Raw genomic sequence first — 25,832 nt, 5'->3', positions numbered from 1 at the left:
ATCAGAAGACTGAATCTGTACTGGCAATATAATAGTTGTTTCCTATCTAAACTTTAAACACAGCTGGTAAGTCTTCTGATGGCTGCACAGTGTGCCATGAGTCTGGGATGCAAGGTAGGGTCCATGCAGTATTTATTAATCTAGAAAATCAAGGGCGTCCAAAATTCAAGAGGGGCAGAAGAGCCCATCTCTCCAGCTCTGTGCCTGCAGCTATAGTTGCATGTTTGTCACCAATGCAGTCTTCACTTTTAATTGGTACAAAAAGTGAGCACTGACACCTTTGGGAAAGGGGAGGGGTAAATGGAGCATGTAAAGTGCTCTGCTTAAGTTATGTTATTATTTATTTTCATACCTGAACCTGGTGATTTCATCTCGACAGGTACAACTGTAACATAACTAGCCATACCTAGCACATTAAGAAAAGCTTCTCTCCTTCTCCCTCTTCCTCTTCCTCTCCTCCTCCTCATCCTCTTGCTCCTTCTCCTTCTTCTTTTCTCCTTCTCTTTCTCTCTTTTCTCCCTTATGCCCACCGGTCTTATTCTGGAATTATTGTGTCCTCTCAAGGGCTGGAGCTGCACTCCATTAAAATAAACAAAAAAAATAGCATTCAACATCTCTGTTCACTGAGCGTGTAATAGAATTAACTGAAAAGTAATTTGAAAGTGTGAAAAATGTGCATCCTGGAAAAGCAGCTTGTATTTGTTTAATGCAGGGTCAGGCATGTGTCAGAAAGTACATAACAACCTAGTCAATGAAAGTTCTCTCTGAAAATCAATTGCAACATCGCTCCAGCCAAGAGCTTCAGTTATTCAGGAAGGCAGTAATCTATAAATATGGAGTGAAGATGCTGCTGGTTTTCAAAGGCTGCCCAGGCTAGCAATACAAACAGGAAAAGAGTCTGAGTCTAAAGCCAACATCCTGGCTTCTCTAAGTGTTCAGGGCATTTAACAGCATCTCGCCATTGCACTCCTGGATGACGAGTATGCTAGGAAATCACTCCCTCCTGGGCAGGCTGTTTCTGAAAAGGAAGAGAAACAATAGGTGATAGAAACATCACTATTTTCAGCTTTTTTCCCATTTCATGGAATACATCTTCCTGAGGCATTGGTCTCCCCATGAGAACAGAGCTGAGCATTTCATCCTCTTAAAACAGCAGATTTGTTGGGATTAATTTTCACTTTGCCATTCTAGATATCTCAGTAACCACAAAGTAGGGACACCTAATGTATATCTTGGTAGAGCTGGGAAGATATAATTTTCTGAGATATTGGCCTATGAAAGTGCTAAAATGCATTTCCTATTTATTCACACATTTCTTATTTATTCTAGGCACATCGTGTCAGGAGCATAGGAGTCACTAATATGTTTTGATACAGTTTTTCTGCTCAATTAAAAAAATGTTATTTTTGTGGAGGGAGGAAGGAGGAGTTTGGGGTAGCTTTATCTTTGGTTGAAAAAAACCCAAGCCCAATATAAAGTTTTAATGTGAATTTTATGTAACAAGACTGATGTCATTGAACAGATAAAAGCTAACAGGGCAAAATTCCTGTTAAAAGGATGAATGAGGCCTGAGCCTGTGTAACCGAGAGTAGAGTTAAACCCACCGGAAAATACATCTGATAAAGACTAAACAATAGCTGCAGGATTTGACCTAATTTTTAGATCAGATAATAAAGGGGTGGCTAAGACAAATTGCTCTGAGCCCATGTGCATAAAGCAGCCTCACTTTTCATTTGCTCCAGTTTGGTGTTGCTGTAGCATCACTGACTTCATGATGTTAACCCAGGCTGTCCTTCAGAAAAATATAGTAAGAATATAAGCCCTAAATCTGCTGCCTGATTTTGGATTTGTTGAAAACCTGTAAGAAAATCGCAGCTTTCTCGGTAGTTTCTGTTACCTGATCTTTTTTGGTGTAATGAATGTGAATATTCTTTTCCTTTGTTCATTATCTAAAATCAGAATTAAAAAAATAAAATCATTTTAAAAAGCCTTGATATAGTAAGGAACTGCGCTTGTTAATCTTTTGTATAATTTGATATTAGTTTCCTATGTACTTATCTAAAAGCGTTTTTTCCCCCCAGGCATTTTTTCAAAGGAATGTAGCTAATATATACATGTCAGATACTGTATACTGATAAGATAAATGCAGTACAGAAAAGTAGACTAATTCACCTGATGGTTTATCTTTACTTACAAGGGGTATGCAGTCGGACAAAGAAACAGATATGAAAAAAAAGAATCGCAGATTCTTTACTGACACTCGGTTATCTCAGCGTTTAGTACTGGGGCCCATGCTCCGTGTTACATTGCTGCAGTGCCTTTCTTCCCTCTCTTCACACACCTAATCCGAGCAATGCTGTGAGGACATGCTCCTGTAGCCACCAAAGTATTAAAGCACACTGCAATAGATACAACGTTGGGTGGGTGTCGAGATAAGGAGAGAGAGCTGGGAAGGACGTCACTTGAAAATTTTAACAGAAAGGTACATCCAGGATATGCAGTATTAAAAAAATAAAGCAAAAATGTGTTTTGTGCACTTCGATAAGTGTGTCCGAGAGTTAGCAGAGGTAGGACCTTAATTCCTTCCTCGTGTACCTTTTAAGTTGCTACTAATCGATATCTGCTGCTTGTAGTTAATAAAGGGATAACTGAGGCACGTGGTCTTGAGCTGAGATTACTGAAGAGAGAATGGCAGATCACAGAAAGGGCAGCAGAGAAGTTAACTGAGCATTTAACATATTTGATACTACCACTCTGCTTTTGCTCCTGACAGGCATGTTTCTGTAGCACTTCCCAAGTTAGCAGGCGTGACTGACTCCCAAACTTAAGGATGCAGTTGCAACAGTAATAAATACAAATCACATTGCTTTGTAATAAAGGGCTAAGGCTTTATAAATTAAGATGGACTTGACTTCACTGTTAGCATTGCTTAAAAGACAAAAAGAAACTGCTTTACTGAATTTATATGAATTTAATCCCTCAGTAGGAGCCTTGAGAATATCCTACCTATGCTGTCATGCCTAAGGAATTATCATCTTTCAGTAGAGTCTGCTTAGTGCTTGATGGTGAAGCATAGATACAGTCAGGAAGTTCACAAAATTTTGTGTATATTTTGGTAGTGACCAGACAGCTGCGTGAGTCAGATTAGTGTATCAGAAGAGCAACAACAAAATACCATGTTTGTACAAATTATTTTCTAGTTTAGTGTTTCGGTGTGTTGTAAATTCAGTTCTACATATGAATTGCAATGTATACCTGATGTTTCTAATGTCTATCTTTAGTACCTTTAGTATATCTGTCATCTGAAAAGGCTCCTGTTGAGGTTAGGTCATTTGCACTTTACATTTAGATTTATTTGAAAAACAAAAACTTGGGATTTCATCTTCAATCACCAAATGAAATGATGAATAGAATTAAGTTTATAAGTTAGTTTGCAGCTTACAAAGAAAAACAAGAAATATCGAGCTATCAAGTAAAAATATAAAAGGAGGAGAACAGTGCGATCGATGTGCACCTGGGAACCCATCTGCTCGGTGAATTCTTGGTAAAGTTTGCTTGCTTGTATTTTTACAGTTGTATCAATACCAAATGTGTCGAGTGGGTTGTTCTTCATTATAAGCGTAGCTCACATGGAAGCTGTCTTGCAAAAGAATGTTTTGTCTTACCAGGACCTGGCTGAACTAGCTTAGAGCTGAAGAGAGGAGGGGAAAAAATGTTTTTTCTGCAGACGTGCAGGCAGTGAGTCTCCGAGGAGTCGTCAGGGTGCAGCGTTATCCCCAGCTGGCTGAAGATGCCATCGGCAGAATGAGGGGCTGGCAGGTGTGCACCTCCCGTTTGCTCAGGCTGTACGTTCGTAGGCAATAAAAGAGGAGAGAAGGTCCAGGGCTCAGGCAAAGTGTCTTGCGGGTTGTAGCCTGGCAAGCAAAGGGTGTTCCTCACCTCATTCTGTACGTCAGGTCAGCAGAGGTAGCAGCCTGAATCCCCAAAACATGTTGTGCACTTCCAGGAAGTCTGCTGCAGTCCCCATCAGCTGCTCGGCTGTGAAAGCTGATGCTGCTTCTTGTCTTCGTGGGATGGCAGCCCAAGGCCTCGTTCCCTGGGCTGCCAGAGGGCTATGGAGAAGCTCAGCCCAAGCCATGGGCTGCCAGGGATCTTTGGAAAGGGGGAAGCTCCACCGTCCCTGATGTTCCTCTCCAGGCTGAGAAGATGGCTGGGGCAGCCTTGTGGTGCCGCGGCATTTGTCTTTAGGGCTGGCCAGATGTGAAACAGCCCCTCCAGAGACGGAAAGAGCGGCACAGAATTGTGTATTGAGCATAGAGACGGGGTTTGGAGGTGTTGACTTATTTCCTCCATCCTCAGCTCCAGCCGCTGATGCTTGGGCCGGCTGAGAGCACAGCCCTGTCCAGCCGCGATCTCCTCCCGTGAGCAGCAGCACACTGAAGGAGGGCAGGAGGCTTTGGTCAACACCCAGCGTGCGGCTGGTACAGCAGGGGACTCTGCAGGCGAGGTGCCATTGAGAGAGGTTTCAGAGGGATCCCCTGGGTTGCAGAGTGATGACACTCCTGTGACTGTCTCAGTGGAAATCTGGCTTGATCTAATTAACAACAGAGGGCTGGAACCACGCAAGGACAAAATGAAAAAAAAATTGAGTTTTTTGTACCTAACCTTCCCATTACTTACCCACCAGTGCGATTGATGCCTGCACAAAGGTCGTAGACTCAGCTGTGAACAGAAAAGAGAGGCCAAAGTATGCCTGATAGCACATGGTTTCTTACATTTAGAATTGCAATTCAGTCTCTAATGCCTTTTTTGCGGAAAAAGGTGTCTCAACTCCACCCACATCATGGAAAGTGATGGAAGAGGAACAAGCCAGTTTTACAAGTCAAGAAACATTAGTCGTGTTCCTCTAACTCAGCATCAGTCGTCCAAGATTGGGAATAAATGCAGTGAGATGTGTTTTCACAAGCATGTGGATCCTCTGTCATTTTGTAGAACATCCGTGGCATTTTCCCACTCTTTTTCCACAATTATTTTTCTGTTTGGGTATTTCTTATTAGGCTAGGTAAAATTAAAACAGCATTGAATCTTGCCTCTTGAGAACACTCTCAACAGTAGGAGGTAGACTTGAAGTGGAGAGCTTGGCTACCTATTAATCCTCTAATAATGGTTAAAATAATACCAAGCCATTTTCCCTTTTTTTCTAGTGTTTTAATTGCATTTTTTGCTTATTACATGTTTGGTTTTATATGGCTGCCTGTATATACTTACCCATATAAAGCAAGCTATCTTCTATATGGAAATATATACTTCTTGTGAAGGTCTTTTCACATTCTTAAAACCTTATTTCTCTGAAAGCACACACCAAACATACTTCTCTCAATGGGCATAGTTACTATGAAAGCTGGATAGAAAATAATGTGGTTTTTCTTTTTGTGCTCTCAAAGCTAGCTCATTTTTTGAACTGTTTGTTATTGAAGGAAAGTTGACGTTGGAGTTACTAGAAGGAGCACAGAGTCTTTAAGGTCTACCAAGGGCAGAAATTCATCTCTCCCTGACAGGAATGCTGCATTGTTCTGTTTGTTTCTGGTTTACATCTAATTCCTGGCTGACAAGTGTCCGTTTTTCATGCTCATTCATTAGTCACCCTTGCATTAGCACTGCCTTGAAGGCGTCTGGTCTGCCTCTTATCACGTTTCTCAGAAATGATAAAAGATATCCTTAAAGTTTTACCCACCCACCCATCACAGTAAAACCCAGAACAGCAAAGAGACAGAATGCATTTGATTAAAAACAAGAATAGGGTCATTCTTTGCTCTTTCTTAGAAGCTGACAGGTAGAAAAGGAAGTGGGGAAATGCCATGAGTTCCTGTAGAAACTCTTACCTTTAGCAGGTGAAAATGCAACTTCTGAGTGGTTTGTAAGCGAAAAATGCATTAAACGTAAAAGAAAGTCATTTAGCAGTGCATCAAAATTAAGATCTAATGCCCCTCTCCCCAAAAAGCATAGCGATTCAGGAATAAAGCTAACAATATGGTGTACACTGAGATTCTGATTTCCCCTTACACTATTTCAGTTTTATGCTTGTGGAAATTCTCTCATTTCAATGCAGCTCTGAATGCAGCCATCTGTCCTTACCAGAGAGGGTTGTGCAGGAGTATTTCAGGAGTCTTGGAGGAAAGTCTCATCTTAAGTATGCTGTAAATGTGCTGCAATATATGCCACAAGAGCCCCCTCTGAATTTACTAAGACTATACGTTAGTAAAGAAAATAGAGTCTGGCTCAAGGTGGCAGACCAGAATATTAATTCTTCTCCTTGGTTTCTTTTTGTGGAGACAGCCTTGAAGGGAAGTTAGAGGCGGGGGAAAATGCCTGGTGGGGGTGCAGGCTGTCCCCTGAGCCTGGAGGTGACATCCCACCTCCAGCGGGGTGAAATACGTGAGAGAGCTGGTGAGAAAACCAAGACGGACCCGCCAGCATCGCTGCCCACCAGGGCTCGCTCCACTCCGGAGAGACGAGCTGCGGCCGCAGTGTTACCTGTGTCAGGGGAGGAAGACTACTGCTAACGCAGACAGTCAGGGATTATTCTACATTACCAAAACAATAATGGAAAGAAAGTGCAACTGCCTTTCTCTTGTGTCTCTCCCTATTGAAGGTGAGGGTAGAGGAGGCTCGCTCTCAGCGTCGCATTACCAGGGCTGCGGCCGACCCGAGGCTTTAATAATTCACACTGCCTCTTCGCAGACAAAGAGGTCCTGAACCAGAATGGATCAAATGTTTTATTGTTTTGCTTCTTCAGGCATATTTTCTGAAGATTGTTAAAACTTTTCTTTTTTTTTTTTTTTTAAATGGGATGTATTTTATTTGTCTTTCACCGTTCTCTGGGAAGATGTATCCCTTCTGTCCTTGCTTGCAAGCAGTTGTAACTTATATGACACTTTGAAAAAGTGAAAAATGTTATTGAAAATACTCTGCTTGGAAAAGATCCAAAGTCCCTCAGTACATTAACAAGCTCACCCACTCCCGGTCAACAGTGTGAATTTGCCACGATGACTATAATTGTTAAATGGCAAAGGAAGCTGAAGATTGAAGAATTAGAAGGACATTGTTGTTATCCACAGAAATCATACTGCAAGGACCATAGAAAAAAAAGCAGTCGTTTCAAAACCCAGTGCTGCCCCAGCAGGGTGGTTCATGAGAGTTAGAGCAGGTGATGAAGTTGTTTGTTCAGGCCTACTGCTTCTTCATCACTTAAAAAACCATCTTGTTAACTTGTTTGTCTGTTACAACCAGCAAACCTTATGCTTGGTTAGGTAAAACCTGCCCTGCACAGCCACCATCTGTAGCTATTTGTGGGTGGCATGGCTGCAGCGGGAGGTGGTGGGTAGTTCTGGTGAGATAAAGCTGGGAACACGTGGGAGGGAACCAACAGAATCGGTTATAAGAGCTCCCAATCTTGTAAATACACAATTATGTACTTTTTTTTTTTTCCCCACAAATTAGTATCATTTACTCAATAGTATCTAATGGCTCCTTTGAGAACATTACTGTCTATTATGTCAAGGCCCTTACTTAGTGTATTTTTAGTTTGTGGATCATTGACCCGCCCGAATCCAACGGCGCCGTTAAAGCGTCCGCACGCAGCAAGGCTCCGCGGGCAGGGGGAGCTGGGGACCCGCAGGGTTCGTCTCACCTGCCGCAGCCCCACTGCAGCGGTTCCCAGGGGAAAGGGGCTGCTCATACCCAGCAATTCCAGCTGTTGATAATAAAGAGGTTAAAGTGGGATTTTTTTACTGTTATTACACATTTCTAGACTAATGCTGTTTACTTTTGTATGCACTAAAATTTGGGGTTTTTATTTTAAGGCAAGTGCTTTATGAGAGAGGTGATTATCGTGCACGTGAGGCTATGGAGAACTTCAGAGCTCTATTAATGTTTCAGGAAGGTAGGGAAGACAGTAAATCAACGTGTCAAGGAAAAAACTCAGATTATTATCTATCTCATCTGCCTCTACTGTCTCCATCTCTCCATCTCTGAACACCTGAAAGCTATTATTAATGTACTATTTATTACTGTGCTTATATGCTTCTATTACCAGCACGGTAACTTTCTCATTTATCCTCAGCCATGATATTAGAGCATGATACCTCTGTTATAATTGTCTGCACCGTGCACACGTGTGTACCTGTTAGATGCACTAAGGTGTACCTGATGTGGGGGTAATTCTTTTCCTGTGGAAATACCTGTGGAACTAGCAATAATATGATCATATGGGTACTGCTAGCAGTATAACCTGGGTTATTTGCTAACCTAAAGCAAACTGCATAACTGGCGTTATGTGTGCCCAGGATATGTATCAAGCCCACAGGATGTGTTAGGAGCCTAGGCCAAAGGAAGGGGGTTGTGTCCTGAGAAACCCACCAGCTCCTGAAAGAGCTGCTCCTCTCTATGTTTAACATGCAGAAGTACAGCAAGCCAAAACTCAGCATTTTGTCCTTGGAACAACTCCCACCCACAGGGCACCTGGAGGGTTTTGGTTTTACTCAAATTGAGCGGTACAACCCAAGTGTCCCCTGGTTAGCCTGCCAGAGAGGGTGGGATGAAGCTGGTGGGCTGGCGATGCTGGAGCTGGCAAGGCGATGGGAGCTACGTACAGGCATCGGAGACTGACGTAATCTGGCCGGCTGTCTTGCTGTGGTCGCTCTCACATGAACGAGCCTCGCTGGCCTGGAATAACTCCGGTGTGACAAGGATGCTGACAGGCAGAGTTTGGTGAAGCTTGGCATGTCATCCTAAGAAACGATCACTTCCAGATGTTTGCTCCTCCTCTTTGCCATAAGTTATTCCGGTGTTGTAGGTTAAAGCCCCCTTCATCAACAACTGAGGTTAAAATGGTGGCTTTTGTAGTGAGGTAGCTGTGACATTGGCATGTGCTTCCTTTCGACAGAGGGTAAGCCCCAAACAAGCAGACAGCTGGAGGCAGTAATTTCTTATATTGCCATAGTAAGATCTGCCAAAGCTTATCTTTCTGTGCCCGAAACTATGGCCATAAATCCCGTCCCATCAGAGGGGCTGTCGGCATCCCTGCCCTGTGTGCCGGAGGGAGCAGGAATGCCAGCGGTGGGGAGGGAGTGGGGTTTGGGGTCGCTCCTCTCGTGCCTGCGGTGCAGGGCAAGAGCAGAGATGCCTCAGTTTCACTAGGGAAATGCATGGGTTTAAGGATGTTAGACGTTTACCACCTTATCAGCTTAAGTTAAAATCAGCGTCTCCAGCTATGACAGAGCTTTTCCGTGATACAATTAGATTGACATTTAGTTCCAGGTAGTTGAACAACCACGTTTTCCTGATATTGGCTAAGAGACAGAGGTCTTGTGCTATCCGAAGGCGAGTTTCAGAGGAGCTGATATTGGTGGCAGACACCGCATCTCCTTTTCCATCTGTGCATTTGCCTGCCCCAGGTTTTGCCTTTTGGTAGTACGGATGCACTTCCTTGCGGGGTCAGCTGTAAATCAGATCTTGGAGGTAATCTAGATGAAAAACAACTCTTTGGATGGTTTATTTGTAAACTGGTTCAATTCAGTCATTTCTTTTCCAGCACAGCCGCAGGTTATGGCTTCAAATTATGAAATACTTGGCTTTTAAATTGTTCCCATATGACTTGTTTCCAATATGACACAAGTATTTGTGCAACCTCACCGTGAGCTGGCATAGGGAACCGGTCTGACTTCAGAACAAAAAGTAAAATAACAACAACTTTTTTGCAAGGTTTTTCTTAAAGTCAGGCCAGCTCTCTGATGTGTCTTTGAACATGGCCCCATGTCCATTTGCAGCAGGAACCAGCAGCAGGGAGAAATTTCCCCAGTCGTTACTGGGGCTGAATGCTCAGTTCTCCAAAACCCCGTCCTCCCTGGCACAGCAGAGCGGGTGCCAGTCTGTGGCAGAAATACAGAGCCAGTGGTAAGAAGGGAACTTCTCAAGTCCATTTTACCACCAACGCAAAGATATTACAGACGCGTACAAAAAAGCCGGAGTGCACAGCTGTCCAGTATGATGAACTGGTCCGACGTTTGGAGGCGCATTCGATGCCCTCCCTGCCTGCCACATTTCTGTGGTGCTGTGCAGGGATCCAAGCATGGTTCAGCTCCACCTTACGATTATTATTATTATTATTATCTATTTAGTGCTACAGGGATAATGATAGGGTGAAGGCAAATTAGCTAAAGCTGTAAAGTTAATGCTTATAAACTAAAAACACATTAAGTCGCAGCACGAGTACTTTCGTCCATGAGTTTAATGCAACTCAGCTTATGAGCTGTAGTTCTGCAGGTTTATTTAATTTTCCATAACTTTCTTTAGTACTTCACCGGCATAGTTTACCAAACGTAAATTATCTGAAGAACGGACTTGTTTCGCTTTTTGTTCTGTGTCTGGACATGACCTTGCACAGTGAGGCCTTGGATCCTCTCTGGGTTCACATGCTTTACCACAATATAAATAATAAATCCACTATGAAACCTTTGACCGCTTAATGTTGGAATGAAGTGAAAACATGGCCCGGTCTTTTTTAAGTGCTTCACTTTCCAGGGAGCAGAAATGCTATTTTCTCTGTTTAGAAAGATCTCTCGCATTTATGCAGTATGGCAATCAAATGTAATTTAAACGACTAGCTATTAATATTACTAATTCTTTTTCTTCTTCTTCTCCCTCCCCAGATCTCCGGAAAACTTTTGAGCAGGAGCCCTTGGGGAAAGAAGTGTCCCTGGAGCAAGAAGTCCTGCTCCAGTGCCGTCCCCCCGAGGGCATCCCAGTAGCTGAGGTGAGCAGCAACAGCAGTGTCCTGGCACTTGGACATCCTAACTAAGGCCTGATGGGTGGCTAACGGTGCAGTGAGTTAGGGCATGGCATGATGAATGGGTGGTAATGGAGAGCTGACTGACTGCTGCTCACAGACGAGATTGATCGGGAACTGATTAATGGCTTTGGATTATGGTGCCTTGCTGGGCAGAGCTGCAGGCGGTTTGGTTTCAGTTTTTTCTTCCCTTTCAAAAACCACAGTTATATCTGGCATCCAAGGGACACATAGCTGGTGGAGCATATTAATACCAGCCTACTATCTTTCCTTTTCCTTTTAAAGAAAAAAACATTTAACTTATTCTGAGAGGCCCCTTTCAAGCATAGTATAAAGATGTTTCAATTTTTAGTTTGCCAGATTATATTTCCTTCACATGTTTGTGCACGTGCTTGTGCGTGCACCAGCCGGCCAGCTCGGCACAAGGGGATGTACCGTGGTCCAGTACGGGCTCCCAGGTGAAGCAGTGCGAGGCGGGGGCATGTAGGGGATGTGTCTGCCTAATAATCCACCTTCAGGGGCTTATCTGGTTTTCCTACTGTCATTTAAGTAAACCTGGAATGGGTAGCCTGCCCTTCACCTGGCAGGAGCGAGACTACCCTTCAGCAAAATCTGTGCCCGCTGACAGCAGCGGGTGTCCCCGTGAACAGGAGCTTGCCGAAGTGCAGTGCTGGCTCCAGCTTCAGCCTCATTGCTCACGGGAGGGGTGTCTCTGAGTCACAGGGGGGCCTCTGAAATCCTAAATCCGCTGCGGCTGTTAAGAGAAAAATTGATTGCTAATGACGGTAATTCCCCTATCTGAATTCTCCTCGGTTTTCCTCTGCCATGCGCAGAAGAAACTGTTGCCAATTTGCATTAGGGTAAGTTAGACTGTCATGGCTAAGTAGCAAAGTGGTTGTCACTCAGCACTGATGACTGATTTCTCAGGAGATGAAGCTTAAAGTGTTACCTCCCCATCTAACCCAAGTTTAGATTTAAGCGGAATTGCAGAAACGTGTCCACAAACATCAGAAGGAGTAATTAGTATAGAAGATTTTTCCCATTTTCTTTTTCCATAGGCTGTTTTCTTTCCCTGTTAAGAACCCCAAAACTGTAAAGAGCATTTAGGTCTGCCGAGCCAGCTTGCTGACAACTGTAATATTAATCAGGTGGCTTTCCTCAGGAACTTGGCAGCAATCTTTTATTTTCCTTTCTGATGCTTCTTTGCATCAAATCAGCTTGCCATTGTGCCATGACAGGAGTGTGTGCAACAGGATATGTTGTTCAGGCGGTGCAGGGTAGTACTGGGGAACTTCATTACCTTTGCTAGAAGCAGAGATTGATCATGATGGGTAGTTTGTTTGAATGCAGTGTTACAAGCACCTCTGAAATTTCAGCAACCAGTCTGGTTATTCCCTCAGAAAGGCCTGTAATGCCCGGTTGGGCGGCTGGGACCAAACCAGTGTGATTTAACATGATGTGTGGAAGTGATCTCTGAAAAGATCCTCTGTGAGCTGCTCTTATAGTAATTGCACTTTTTCCTACCTTCTCTTATCCGGGCTCATTCTGTCAATAGCCTAGATTCATGACTGTACATTAACTGGCTCTGAATCTTATTTGTACCGTGGTCGGGGCAGACACCAATTAACACTTGGCAGGCTCAGAAATCGTATACTCCCCGTCTGACATTCAAAAGAACCGTTCTCAATGTTGGTTTTTTTCCTCTTCTGACTTTTGAAGTCAGGAGGAGATCAAACACCCAGATTGGACAGCCGCCTAATACAGCCTCTTTGTAGATTCTTTCCAACACTATTAAAAGAACAAAGACCTGAACACTAATGAATATGAATACCTCAATGTGACACTTTATTACAGCCACTTGCTGAAGCTGGTAAGATAAATTTAAAAAAAATGGAAAGATGAAAGGTAACTTGGTGGGTTGAAGGATTACATGATTATTTTAATTTAGAGATGAATGAGTTCCTTGTTTAAGACTTCGTTTATTTGTTCAGAGAAGTTTCTGATATGATGGTACAGGTAACTAAGTAAGAAAGGACTTGGGGAAGGCAGGCAGCAGGCTGAGGTTATTTTCCATCTTGTTGAAAGACTGCTTTGATTCCAGGTAGAGTAGAGTAATGCATATGCTGCAGCTGTGAGCAGCATTTCCAAATGCTTTGGTGAGCATATACCTCAGACTCTTCCTACTCTGGGCACTGTGTTTTGTTTTGGTTTTTTTTCCACTTACTGGCTTCAGAAGTAGTCACTGGATTTAACAGCAAAAGAGAGGAAGAAAAGTTTACGCTGTGAAACTGTACAAAATACACATTCAGTGTAATGTAATGCTGGAGTCCAGAGTCCCAGCACCTTCCCCTTGCTTTTTCTCTTCGATTTTATTCTCCCCTTCATTTTGGTTTTTTTCCTGGTATTTCAAGGCGGTGGGAACAACCACGCTCAGGGATACATTCTGTCCTCTTTTCAGTAGCTGGGGAATTTAGTCTTATAATTCCCAGCATATTTAATTGCAATTAACCGTGTCAAGCTGTTATGGATCAATGCTAGAGCAGTTCTTACTGTTACTGAAAAGCCGAACCACATAGCAGCATATAGCTGCTCCAGAGGGCAAGAAGGACAAAGACGGAGATGGGCAGGCAAAGCTTTTAAGGCAGCACTTACCAGTCCCTCAGATCCACTAGGACATGACGAGCATTAGAGTAGGCTCAGATCACAGCCACTAGAAAAAAAAAAAGCCCAAGATCCAAATAGAAGAAGGTGTGTTAAAATACACCAGCCTCATGGCCTGAGGTCAAATCAAAGTACATCTTGCTTGTTCACTTGGGACAAAGTAAGGAACCAAGGATTTGCTTGGTCTCTGGGAAAACCAGATGAGCTCCTCTGCGGCCGTATACCCCTGCCCACCAGCCCTGCCCAGCGCCGGTGCCAGCTGCACTGTGGCATGCCTCCCCACTCCGCGTTTATAGCTGATACCAGACTGAACCTACCTGCAGGCTCTGAAACACCCGGGTAAATGTTTCGTCTTTTCCTATACATGGCCCAGGCAGGCAGCAGAAGGACCAGCGCAGGTGCTGTTACACTGAGGTTTCCACACATAGCTGAGGACTGAAGGGGCAAACTCACACATTCCTGCTGTGGGGAAAAAAAAAAAAAGGAATGGACACAAGAACAAACAACACCCTGCCCCAGCTCCATGCTTCCCTGCCTTCTGCTTTTCCTCAATGAGGAGAAATAGGATAAGGTGGTGAGATAAGCAGTCTGACCCGCCAGACTCGGTGGGAGCTGCCGGTGCTCAGCGGAAATCAGACAGTTGCGGCTCCCCAGAGCCGCAGTCAACAGAAACATCCATTTCAATTCCACCCTCTTCCGTGTGTGCATTTTTTAAAACCTAACCTGAGAAGGCAGGAAGGATCCCATTCTGCGACGCTCCAACAGTAATGGCAGAGTTACTAGCAATTAACCCCTTAGCTCATTTAATTTGTTCTTTGAAAGATGCCAGCATCGTATTGCACATGATAAAATATAGTTAGAGACACAGAGTCACATCAAATTAGCTCATTGCGATAGGTTATAGATCAAAACATCAATGAGATGTAAGATTGGTTAATATGCCATAAGCTGCCAGACGAACTTTTGCATTGAAATGTATGATTTGCGGCGCCTTTAACAGGGGGATAATTGCTTCTTTAATTATAATTGAGGTGTTTCACAGAGTAGTTTAATTGCAGAACAGGGTGTAACATACAGTTTGGTGACCCAGTTGGGTTTAAAACTGGATGTGATATTTATCCACGTTCATGGCTTTAATTAGGAGCTAGAGCAAGGGGAAAAGCATCCCTGAGTCAAGAGGCAGAAGACGGTGTTTTGCCGAGTTAAGACTACTGTGACACAGACTTTATTCAGCTGCTTTTGCACAGGCAAAAGCTGGCGGAAGCTGGGGACTTCTCCAAATAGGCAGCATCAGGTGGCTGCTCCATCTAATTGATTATTAATACAACCGCTGTTTGCTTTGTTTCATGAGAGCCACTTCATGTTTTGCAGCAGCTATCCCTTAATTGGGAGTTCATGTGTATGCATTTCCATGCAGGTGTGTGTCGCCGAGGCAGTGTTTTATATTCCCATCAGGAAAGTGAGCTCTGTGAGAGGAGAGTAGAGGTGTTTGTGGCCACAAATACTAATTAGCTGGGAAGTGACACTGTACTTTGCGGTGCCTTGCAACGTACAGCAGAACTGCCTTCGGGCGTCAATGGGAGGAAGAGCAGGGAGGGGCAGGCGGGTTTGTGTGCAGGAGGAGCACAGCCCAAAGTGAATGAGGACTGCTCGCTCATTTTGCCCTGGAGAGCCACTGGGTAAGGTCTGGCAAGGCAGGACTCTCCTTCTCCAAAAGTACAGCATAAAGCTCCCCGTAATTGTCAGTGTCTGGTCCCATACATTTCTGTTCCTTTTTACATACTTTCTACACCCCAGTCTACTGGTGGGTGGTCAGGGCACTCTCTTGAGAAGCGTGAGAGGTATGTTACAACCCCCTGCTTGAGGATAGGCTTGCATTTGGGTCTTGTGCTTTCCTGGGAAATACGCTGACTACTGGCTTATTAGGTAGCCTTATTTTTACATTTCCTACCAGTTCATTTCCACAGTGCAGAAACCCAATCGGAGATGTGCAGGTCTTCTTGCAGGACCGAGTTTTCTGAGACCTGAATTTTCTATGGGCTTTATCCCTATACTTTTCCTTTCCAGTGCAGTTCCATTGATGCCGATGTAAGTGAGGGCAGAGCGTGCTCTTAAGTGAATCAAGTCGCTGTATGAGTGGATCTGACCACAGGCAAGGATGATCTGTGGGACTGGAGAACGGTCAGGTTTCTAGTTCCTCCATAAAATATTACAATGGGAGGTTTTCTACAAGAGCGTTGACATGAACCCTGTTAGCTTATCCTCTCTACAGCTTGCTTTTTGCGGCAAAGATGGCTCTGGGATGCTGGTTTAGCTTACACAAACTACCTCTCCTCTTCAGGCTGTGCTCAGAAAGAGCAGCATTTTACCTTACGCATATTTTTGGAAGATACACAGTGTGGCACACAGCTTTTAGCTGCATTTTTTGATGACGTAGATGAGTATTCCTCCCAACTTTCCCCTTAGAGAAGATGGCTCCTCATCCTGTAGATACTATTCGGTACGCCTACAAGATTAGTCCATCAGGTCCTACTTTGACACTGACTGATTCTTGCTCCCTATAGCCAACAGGCCTCGTAGTGCCTGAAGTGTGAGAGTTACCTCCGGCAGGGCTTTGCAGAGCCCCTGGTTCTTACCAGCACCCTCAGTCACCTGGTGATAGCATTTACCTTGGTCAGCTCCTCTGGCAGTAACTTCTTCAGATGCGGTGCTCACCTTAGGCATGAAGCATTATGATGCTCCCATGTTTTAATGGAGGTATTTCCAAAATGCAGTCTGCAGAGTGCATGTCAGCTGTCACTCAAGAGTCATTTGATCATGTTTTGCTGGGTTTTGCTCAGGACTTTCCATTTGCTTCTAGAGCTGATGCTTTTCTTTCACTAAAAAGCGTAACCTGGACAAAATCCTGTATGCCTTTTAAAACTGGTAGGAGGAGTTGTCTGTACAACAACAGGCACTATACAACTTTCAGAGAGAATGGGAGAGGGGCCGTCCTCAGGAACTGCAGCCACCCCCAACATCCTGTTCCCTTATTGAATTTAATGATCCTGAAAAGCGTATAGCTCTGTGCTGTGAAGAATGAGATCCATCCATCCAACCAAAGAACCACAGACATCACATTGGTAACTTGTTTAAAGCTGTTTCCAAACAGAACCCTGCCAGTTGCTTCAGGGACTGTGGAGTCCACATGCCCACGTGGTGCCAAAAGTGCCAACCAACACATGTGAACCACAGGACCTCCAGGTCAAGCCCCTCTTTCAGGTGAGAAAGGAAGCCCAGCAACTCCTGGTGGCCACATGGCAGCCACCGTGGTTTTCGGTTAATAATGCTGTGATCTGGATTTGAATTTGAGGCTCTATGAAATAAAGTTCTCCATCTGCTGCTACCAGTCCACCTCAGCCTTTGAAGTTTCTTCTGTGAGGCTTCACTTCCCCACTGTGCATAAAGCGAAGCTGTAATAGGGCCAGAGACATCCAGCAGCTGTACGTACACCCTGTGTAGATTTTAGTACTCAAGCAGAAAGCTGGATATATGTGCAATTAAGGAAATGTTTCCACAGCAGGAACACAAATTCCCCTTATTGGCAGCAGAAGCACAGTAGCAACAACTGAACAAAATGTCATGGTGGTTTGCATTTGCTGTCTCATTCTCAATATGTGTTTTGCAGTCTCTCATAGCTGTAATTTCAGCCTCTTTGGAGACCACCTTTTTTTTTTTTTCCCCTTTTTTTTTGACCTTAAACGGGTACAAAATGTATTTCCAGCAAGTAGTACATGGAGGACAGCATCCTCTTCAGCAAGCAGTAGCTGGGCTGAAAGTGTACATTTGAAACCAAATCCAAAACTCAAGTAACATTCTTCAAAGAGGCACTCAAGTCTCAAGGTACCTGAAATAGCTGCTGGCTCAATAGCCCATGTGAAAACTGCTGAAGTTCTCTCAGTCTCACTTGGGCATCTTGTACTGTGTCCAAATCAGTAGTTAGCTTCACAAATGTTTTATTCTTACTGGCACGTGTATGTGTGCCCTTACTATCAATATGGTATGGGATGCGTGTCTGTTGTTACAATTCAGGTGAAGCAGGGGAGCTGTGATTTCCCTGTGGCTGTTGGAGGCAATGCGAGCTCAGCAGGGACTGCGGCAAGGCGAGCAGTGCCGCCGTGACCGGTCCGCACAGCTGCGGAGAACATCAGCCGCAACGCCAGCACGGTTGGGGGACCAGATGGAAAGTGATCCTTCCACATCAGCCAGGCATGGGAAAGGCAGGGGTGCAATGGTCTCACCTCCCAGAATCCTAAATCACCTTTTATCGAGGCAAATCTCTCGCTGCTCCCAGCCGTTTGCATCTTGTTTCTTCTGGAGGGTTGCGCTCACAGGCACCGGAAGGCTTTTCTTGTGTCTAGAGGGTAGAAGACTTGCTGTTTTCGGCAGGTGCTCTCCGCTCTGAAGGTGACTCTAGGGCAGGTTGGTGCAGTGGAGGCAATGAGAGACCAGGATCCAGGACTCACACCCTGCTGACTTTCCTCTTGAGATTGCAAGAGACGTAACGAACAACTTGTACGATCAGGAGGGGAGGATCTAGATGAGCTCATATCCCTTTTCCATTCTTGGGTTTCTTTTGGAGCAGATGTGCTTTTGCTCTACCAGATTCTAAAACAGTCATGCATATGCAAGCGTGCCAAGAGATTTAAGCGTCTAGTAATGCTAGTAACTTGGCATGGCTAAATTTGTGTCAGCAATTAGTTTCCGTAATAGGTTTTCCTGCGTTATGTAATCGCTTGTGTGATTTATGTTCGCTGTGTTCATTTAGTCTGCACAGAAGCCTGGCCAGGCTTTGCAAGTCTTAGTCTCTGCATGTGCTACCTTATTTCGGGCTGCTGCTGGAAACATCCTGCAGCAGCACAGGTCTGGCTGCAGCTCCAAGGTGCAGCCGGGGCAGTGATTGTGGGTTTTCTGTTCTTGCTGATGGTCTTGCTTTTCATGTTTGGTGGCATGTGGCAGGTTCCCTCTGTTAATTAGAACAAATGTGCCAATTATGTTAATGTATCTCCCGATACCAATCAGCGAATAATTAGAGACAACACATCTGTCTCTCACTGGGGAGCAGGATGACAGAAAAGACGCTACAAGGTATGTTGCTCTAAATTACAGCCGCCTTGGATCGTCCGCTTCCTCAGCCAGTTGCGGGGACGGCTCAGTCTCGTGGCAGGCTTGCCAGCGCGTTAGCAGCACTGGCTGTGTAGATCCAGCACAGCTGGCAGGAGCCGTGTGCCTCGCTGCTCTGCAAATTATATCCAGAGCACTAAGGAGCTCTGACCAAAAAGTAGCTGACTTTGGGTGTGCTCCACCTTCTCAGCATCTGCAGTCGCTGTGAGTCAGGATTTCATTCACTGTGCTCACACCTTTACAGAGGGGCCTTCTGTTGCTAGTGAGTTTGCCAACATATAACAAAAATACCCTTTTGAGTGGAAAACAAACAAAAAAGAAGAAATGGGGATTTTGTGCCTGCTTTGTTCCAGGGGGTTGGTATGTAAGAAAAAACAGTTGCATGTTGTAATTTTCCATAGCTGTCATCTCCACAAGGGAACACTTACCCCTTCCTTCATGGCAGTATTGTTGCCAATTAAACGATTACTGTTATGATAAGGAAAAACTGATGCCCAGGCTTTTTCTATGTATATGCACAGCCATCTGTACATTTATTAATAACAGTTGGTGGGACGTGCCTGATTTAATTGAATAACTAGGTACCTGTTCAAGAATCGTTGTGACTATAGCTGGTAAATATACATCCTCAATATTTAGGCAAAAATAAACATGTACTCTAGAAACGTCTTCTTCAGAGAGTTGAAGAATGGAGCCATGAGGGCGTGATTTGGTATGACCCTGAAGACAGGCATCTTGTGCGCTTTGAAATGCCCATGGGTATCCTGCTGCCCCTCTGTCTGCTCGGCCGGAGCGGTGCAGGTGTCTGGCACATAAATGTCCGGTGCTTCATCCACCAGCATCTTGCAAGCATGGTGGTTTCCCCAGGGCACCAGTCACCGCTATTCAGGCAGCGGAATTAAATTCAGGATAAGTTTCTGCATTGACTGGATTAACAGCCTACTTCAGCGAGGGGGCTGCGCCTTGGGGAATGACATGGCATCAAAAGAGATCGTTGCTTTTAACTTCTGTAATAACAGTTTGCATACTTGTCATTCATAAATCACACTGTCTCATTCCACTTTGTTCCCTTCTCTTTTGTATTTGACACCTGATCTCTTCCTACTTACGTGACAGAACAACCCTGCTCCCACCTATTCTGGTTACCTCGAAAAAATAAATCTGAGGTTTGGAGGTGCTGAGCACTGCAGTCACCTGCACCAGAAAAAATGAGGCCGTTAGTAACTGAAAATAAGTACCAACAGAAGTCTCATTTACGTGTTGTAGCATGTTTAATTAGTTACCATTTGTACAAGGACTGAGGGAGAAAACACAACCACTGTAGAGGTGTGCTCTTTTTTGTGTTGCTCTACTGATGGCTAAAATGTGTATGAAAGGAGACGCCCGCCTCTTGTCAAATCATCCATCAGTTTCTCCTTTCAGATTTGACGACATTATAGTTTCCAACATGAACAGACTCATGACATCATAAAAACCTGGATGCCAGAAGAAGACTGAATTAGATATATTAAAGAGGTATCTTGTAAAAGAGATGGGGTTTAGACATGCACACACAGTACCGATGTACTGGCAAAACAGATTTTTCAGAAAAAAAGACATCCTGTTGTTCTGCAAACTTAACGTTTTATTGTTAGCAAATTCTGTGAGCCATTAGGTGAAAAGAATCTTTTTCCTAAGAGATTTGGTGAAGAGCCAGAGGCAGTATACTGAATTATACAGAGTGTCTTTTTTTCTGATATTGGCAACTCCTGTTTTCATATCATCTTCAGTGTTTTTGCAGGGATGACAGGGAATTTAATGTTCATAGCTTTAATTTTGTCTAATCAGCTGAGACCCAGACTGAATATGCATGTGTGTGTTTTTGTGGAGAGAGAAAGTGTTGCACAGTACGGTGAAAAGAGAACTGCGTGCTTGAGCACGGAGCCTTGCATAGTGCCGAGGGCTGCTAGAGTATGTGAGTATGTGCTTGGATGGGCATACCAGAAACATTTTGGACTGAGCCTTAGACCATGTAGACTGTAGTCCTGCCCTCACTGACGTCCTGATGTCCTCAATGTGCAGAGCACAGGAGAAGTCCAGGTGGATCTGAAGGATCCGAAGGTGGTACCTACACAGCTGTGGCAGCGCATGTAGCATCTTTTAGAGTCCTGACACAAGGCTGTACTCCATCCCAGAAATAAATAATGATATTAAAAACCAAGAAAGACATTTTTTTTGTGTGAGAAGCAGAGGTTAAGTGGCAGCCTAGCACTGGTGGAGAGGTAAGCTCCTGGCTTGTTTTTCAGTCTGGGATGAATGCAGACTTGGCCGGTGGGTGAGGAAGGAGCTAAATATTGCCATTGACTGGACAGGAATCTGTCTGTCTTGATTATACCCGATACCTATTAGGGTTCAAGAAAGGAGGAAGAACAATTCTAGTCATCCTGGCAAGGAAAACCAGGTTATTGACTAAGAGCTTGTATCTTCCATGGTAAAACATGAATGTTGTAGTGACAGAAACACAGCCTCCAAACTTTTATGTCTCTTTGCTTCCTTCCCTGTTCCTCGCAGACACACATACCCATTTTCACAGCCCTTTTTGCACCACCGATTTTAAGCTACACAGTATCGACAGCTGTGAGGCTACCACATACTGCAGCAATCTGCTGTGGGAGAGGAGGGTTTAAATCCAGCCCTCCTCGGGGCAGTGGCTTTACATTCACTAAGGTGTACGTCTTCGGAAGCAGCTCACACCTGAAGCACAGCCACCCAAACTGGGGTAGGGGAGCTGGAGCTGCTTATAAAGTAGGGCTAAAGACGGGGAGCGGGTGGTGGGCAGCATGAATCCGAGCCCACGTCCGCCAGCGCTGGTCTTGCAGCGTTGAACCAGCTCCGTCTGGGGATGAATCGAGCCCTCTGTGTTTAAAACCAGGAGAGGCCATCGGTTTTCTCCCCACAGCTTGGGGCGGTCTGTACGGCTGTCTTGAGGGTGGGGGCAGGTTCTCTGTTGGTTTTGGGGTATGTCGATGCTCAGGCAGTTCCTCAAATGTCTTTGGGAAAGCGAGGTTTGTGAGAGCAGGTCTTGGCAGTTAGCACCTTGCAGGTCCGGCGGGTTGATTGTGTTTATGTTTTTCTTCCTTTAATTAAATCCTGGGCACAAGCTGAAATGATCCAGTGACGTGAAGGCCCGGCTTTGATCCATCCAGGGCCCCAGTCCCATCCTTCAGAGCATGCTCCGTTCAAATGAAAACAAGCTACTAGATTTGCAGCCAAATGATATTAGGGTGGCTCGCAGCAGTCAGCTGGGGTATAATGGGGTGTTTCTTTAAGAAGGCAATAAAGGGAACATTGTCTGGATTAAAAATCGCATACGAAAATATTTTTCTGTGTAACCAAGGAAATTACGCTTTATTAAAATAAAATATAGCTTACATAAAGAAAAGGGAAAAATAAGCACTGATGTAGTCTTTGTGATTCCCTATTTCCTTGGTAACCGTCTCTATTTTGTTTAATCCTGATTGCAGCAAAACAATAACATGCATGTACACGTGAGTACATGTGTACTTAAAAACATTGGCATGTTTGTAATTTGTCAGTGTGACCTACTCTGGTATAGGGCCTCGTTGTGTTAGGCCCAGGGCAGATACATGCAGGGTTACTGCACTATTAACTGCCTAATTAGACAAGACGTACAAAAGAATGGGTGAGATCTCTGCTGATTTAGGGTTTCTGATGTTGTAAGGGAATTTTCTGTTTGTAGATATGGTCCTAAGGTATCAGCCCTTCCTTATCCCTTGCCTCAGACTCTGAAAACATAGATCAGCTATTTGTCTCTGTACAGTAGCTGGCAGCCTTTGAAAATGCATTGATATTTTCAAGGCAACGCAAGACAGCTGTTGTGTGGATGGGTGGGAGGGAAAGGGGACCTGAAGGAAAGGCTAGGCGTGAAGGGTGTTCTCCTGCATTTCTGCCGTGGTGTTTTATTTCAGTCAGCAGCGTGCCTCAGGTGAGTGCCTCGTGATGTGCCTTGGCTCGTTGCGCTCTCTGGGGTGAGCAATGTGGTGACAGATACTGTGCCCGTTGTGGTGTGACCTGGTGCTGACCCGCTGCCTCCCCTCTGGCCCTTTGAAACCCTAAGGTGGAGTGGCTGAAGAACGAAGAGGTGATTGATCCCGTGGAAGACCGAAATTTTTACATCACCATCGATCACAACCTGATCATTAAGCAAGCCCGGCTTTCTGACACGGCCAATTACACTTGTGTCGCCAAAAACATCGTGGCCAAAAGGAAGAGCACCACAGCGACTGTGATTGTCTATGGTAAGTGATGCCTTGGCTCGCCGCACGTGGATGGATGCATGCTCAAAGCGAGCGGTGGGGCAGGAGGGGGGTGCAGGAGCCTGTATGCAGCTCCTACCGTGGTGAGTGCCCAGCCTGGGCCGCCTGCGCTGCCTGTTGACTTGCAGCCGTACGCAGCGACGGCAGTCAGGGTTCATTACCGAAAATACTCAGAAGTACAGATCCGATGGCTTAGCTTGTTGGTGACAGACGACGGTGTTAAAGGAGGAACAGGGACCTCCACAAACAGCCGGTTGCCTCACTGAAGAGAAGGTGGTTGCTCCCGTTGCCGTAACACACGCTGGCTGGATGCTGCAAGGAGCCATTAGGGCACTTCCTCCAGCAGGAGCATCCAAGGCATTGCTTCCTACCAACGCATTTCACGTTCTTAGTGTTGCTTTTCAGAAATAAGAGTAAAACTGAAAGGAAGTTTGTGCTTCCAGACACTGGTAAGAGTGTCAGAGCACAGCAGAATCTTCCATCTTCTTCTAATTCTTTAAATAAAGTTATTTTTGATGTCTACTACCAAAATATACTCTGATGTCAGGGGCAAAGTAGCAAAGCACTCTGGGACTGCAGTTCATAGGCACACAACCTAGCTTAAAAATAAACATCAGGGGAATACGAAGATGGGATAACATTATTCTGTGTCTGCATCCATAGCCTTGATCTAATATTGAGGATGGCCGTGCTTTGGCTGGGGAGGGGCCGGATGAGATGCCCTCCTGGGGTCTCTTCCAGGCTGTGTTGGACTACAGCTCTGCCCCACCAGTCTGAGCATTTGCCCCTGCAAAGTTACTGCCCCAGTGCATCCCAGGCAGGGGTATCCACCAGAACAAAACCTGCTCTGACGACGTGCCAGCTGACTGTCCTGGTGTTTCTTACAATCAGCTTAATTATAGGATAGACAAGTAGGAAAAAATCCCTATGATTATCCCTAATATTCATTTCATATTCAGGGTAGCAGTTAGATTTAATTGTAAGCAGTTGCTTCCCTGAAGTTACAATGAGGGCCTTTTAGTTCAGTTTTTATAGAAAACCAACTGAATTGAGTTGATTAGCAGTGTTTGTGATATTGAGGGACGGACCGTGCAAGAGCACTGTGGTTTGTAACTGTGATGAATGCAGAAACATAAAGATGTAGGCATACTGCAACTGTTCCTCATACATATACAGCATTTTTTTCGACAGCGCAGTCAAGACACATATGTAGGGGAGCAGCCATTTTTATGGGGTTTGCTAGCAAGTGTTGTGTCATATCACAAACATTTGGGTTTAAGGAATATGAGCAGTTAGTATGTTATCCATACCCTGGCGACGACATTATTACATAGAGCAGCACAGCTCCTTCTTCATCCATCCATCTATCCCAGAAACTGAGGGGGATGAAAAAGAGTCAGCATAAATATCTTCCCAGAGATAAATATCTTCCCAAAGTCCAATAATAAAAATGCATTTAGTGTGAGTTCACTCTGAACAGCTTAAATTTCTGTTATGGAAGGCCTGGGACATTCATATGCACCAGCTATGTCCACAGAGGGGTGAATGAAGTTGTCCTGACATCCTGAAATCACCTTCTGGAAAGAAAGGGAAAGAAAATTCTTAATTTCTAATCAAAGCATGGGGGTCTCTCAGCACGCATAGATGATGGGCATATCTGAGAATGAGCTGGAGTGCGGGTTATCTCCCTTTGGAAGATGGTGCAGCTTTCAGAGTGCAGGCTTCTGGCTGGCAGAGCTGCGGGTGCTCTCTGAACCCGCAGAGATTTTGGCCATACGCACGCCACCAGGTGCTTAGTGCTGGGTCAGGTCGGTTTTCAGGAGAAGGCAGGTCACCTGCCAGCCGTAATAGTCATCAAATCGTGTTTTTCATTCAGCGACAGCATTTCTTTGACTGGTACAATGACTTCTGGCATGCTGTACATTCGGTACGTTGGAGACTTGGGTTTGTGTCTGCTCAGTGTTGCTTCTCGTGCTCTTCCCAGCCATCACTTGTGACTGCTGTTGGAGGCAGCGTGACACAGAGCCAGAGGCGCCTTTGGGCTGCACGGGATGGCTCGCTTTTGCGATCATACTCTTTCTCTCTTGCTTTTCAGTGAACGGAGGCTGGTCTACCTGGACCGAGTGGTCAGTGTGTAACAGCCGATGCGGGAGAGGCTTTCAGAAGCGTACGAGGACCTGCACCAATCCTGCCCCACTCAACGGCGGTGCCTTCTGCGAGGGCCAGAGTGTTCAGAAAATAGCTTGCACCACTCTGTGTCCAGGTTCAGTATGAACAGTACATAGCCCTAGATAAAGAGTTGGTCTGTCACCAGTCATTTCAGGAGAAGACGATTCGTTACAAAAGCCTCCTTCTCTTTATTAATAAATCCAACATTTCAGTGAATGAATATGAAATTACATTACATAAGTAGATAAAATAGTGAGCACATTATATCAAGCAGCAGAGGATTCAGACCCACTTTTGCACACAGTTTGCACTGGTGTCTCAATCCTGGTAATTCAGGGGATTTGGGGGACATTCAGAGCTTCAAATTGTAGGAGGTAAAGGTTGAAAGCTCTGGAAAAGGACTAGAATTTGAATATAGAAAGCAACTGTGATGTAAATATATTTGCAATACCTGTTCAGTCCAGCTGTCACAGCAAGCGGAGCACCTGGGGTGTGGATGTTAAATTTGAGGTACGTGTTTACCTGACTTCAAATACAAAAGACGTTTATACTGGAAAGAGATGTGTATGCGTACCTTTAAAAGGTATTTAAATGTAAACTTCTGAAAAATACAAAACTGCTTGAGGACACGCAAGGTAGTTGGTGGCTTTTCTGTGACAAAAGTTCTGCTGTCTGTC

The 25,832-nt window shown here is 44.8% G+C and overlaps 1 protein-coding gene across 1 annotated transcript in view; it reads left to right on the top strand.

Annotated features, from left to right (window-relative positions):
* The window catches only part of UNC5C (unc-5 netrin receptor C), a 269,505-nt gene that overhangs the window by 194,824 nt on the left and 48,849 nt on the right, over positions 1 to 25,832 (top strand). Inside the window, exons 4-6 of the mRNA XM_075499275.1 lie at positions 10,710 to 10,813; positions 22,788 to 22,968; positions 25,082 to 25,249. Coding sequence (XP_075355390.1) covers positions 10,710 to 10,813; positions 22,788 to 22,968; positions 25,082 to 25,249 — 453 coding nt within the window. The remainder of the gene's footprint in view (positions 1 to 10,709; positions 10,814 to 22,787; positions 22,969 to 25,081; positions 25,250 to 25,832) is intronic.

This window comes from Mycteria americana, chromosome 4 (assembly GCF_035582795.1).
Source record: "Mycteria americana isolate JAX WOST 10 ecotype Jacksonville Zoo and Gardens chromosome 4, USCA_MyAme_1.0, whole genome shotgun sequence".
Taxonomy (NCBI): domain Eukaryota; kingdom Metazoa; phylum Chordata; class Aves; order Ciconiiformes; family Ciconiidae; genus Mycteria; species Mycteria americana.
The sequence above is the reverse complement of the archived record's forward strand: the minus strand, read 5'-3'. Positions and strand labels throughout refer to the sequence as shown.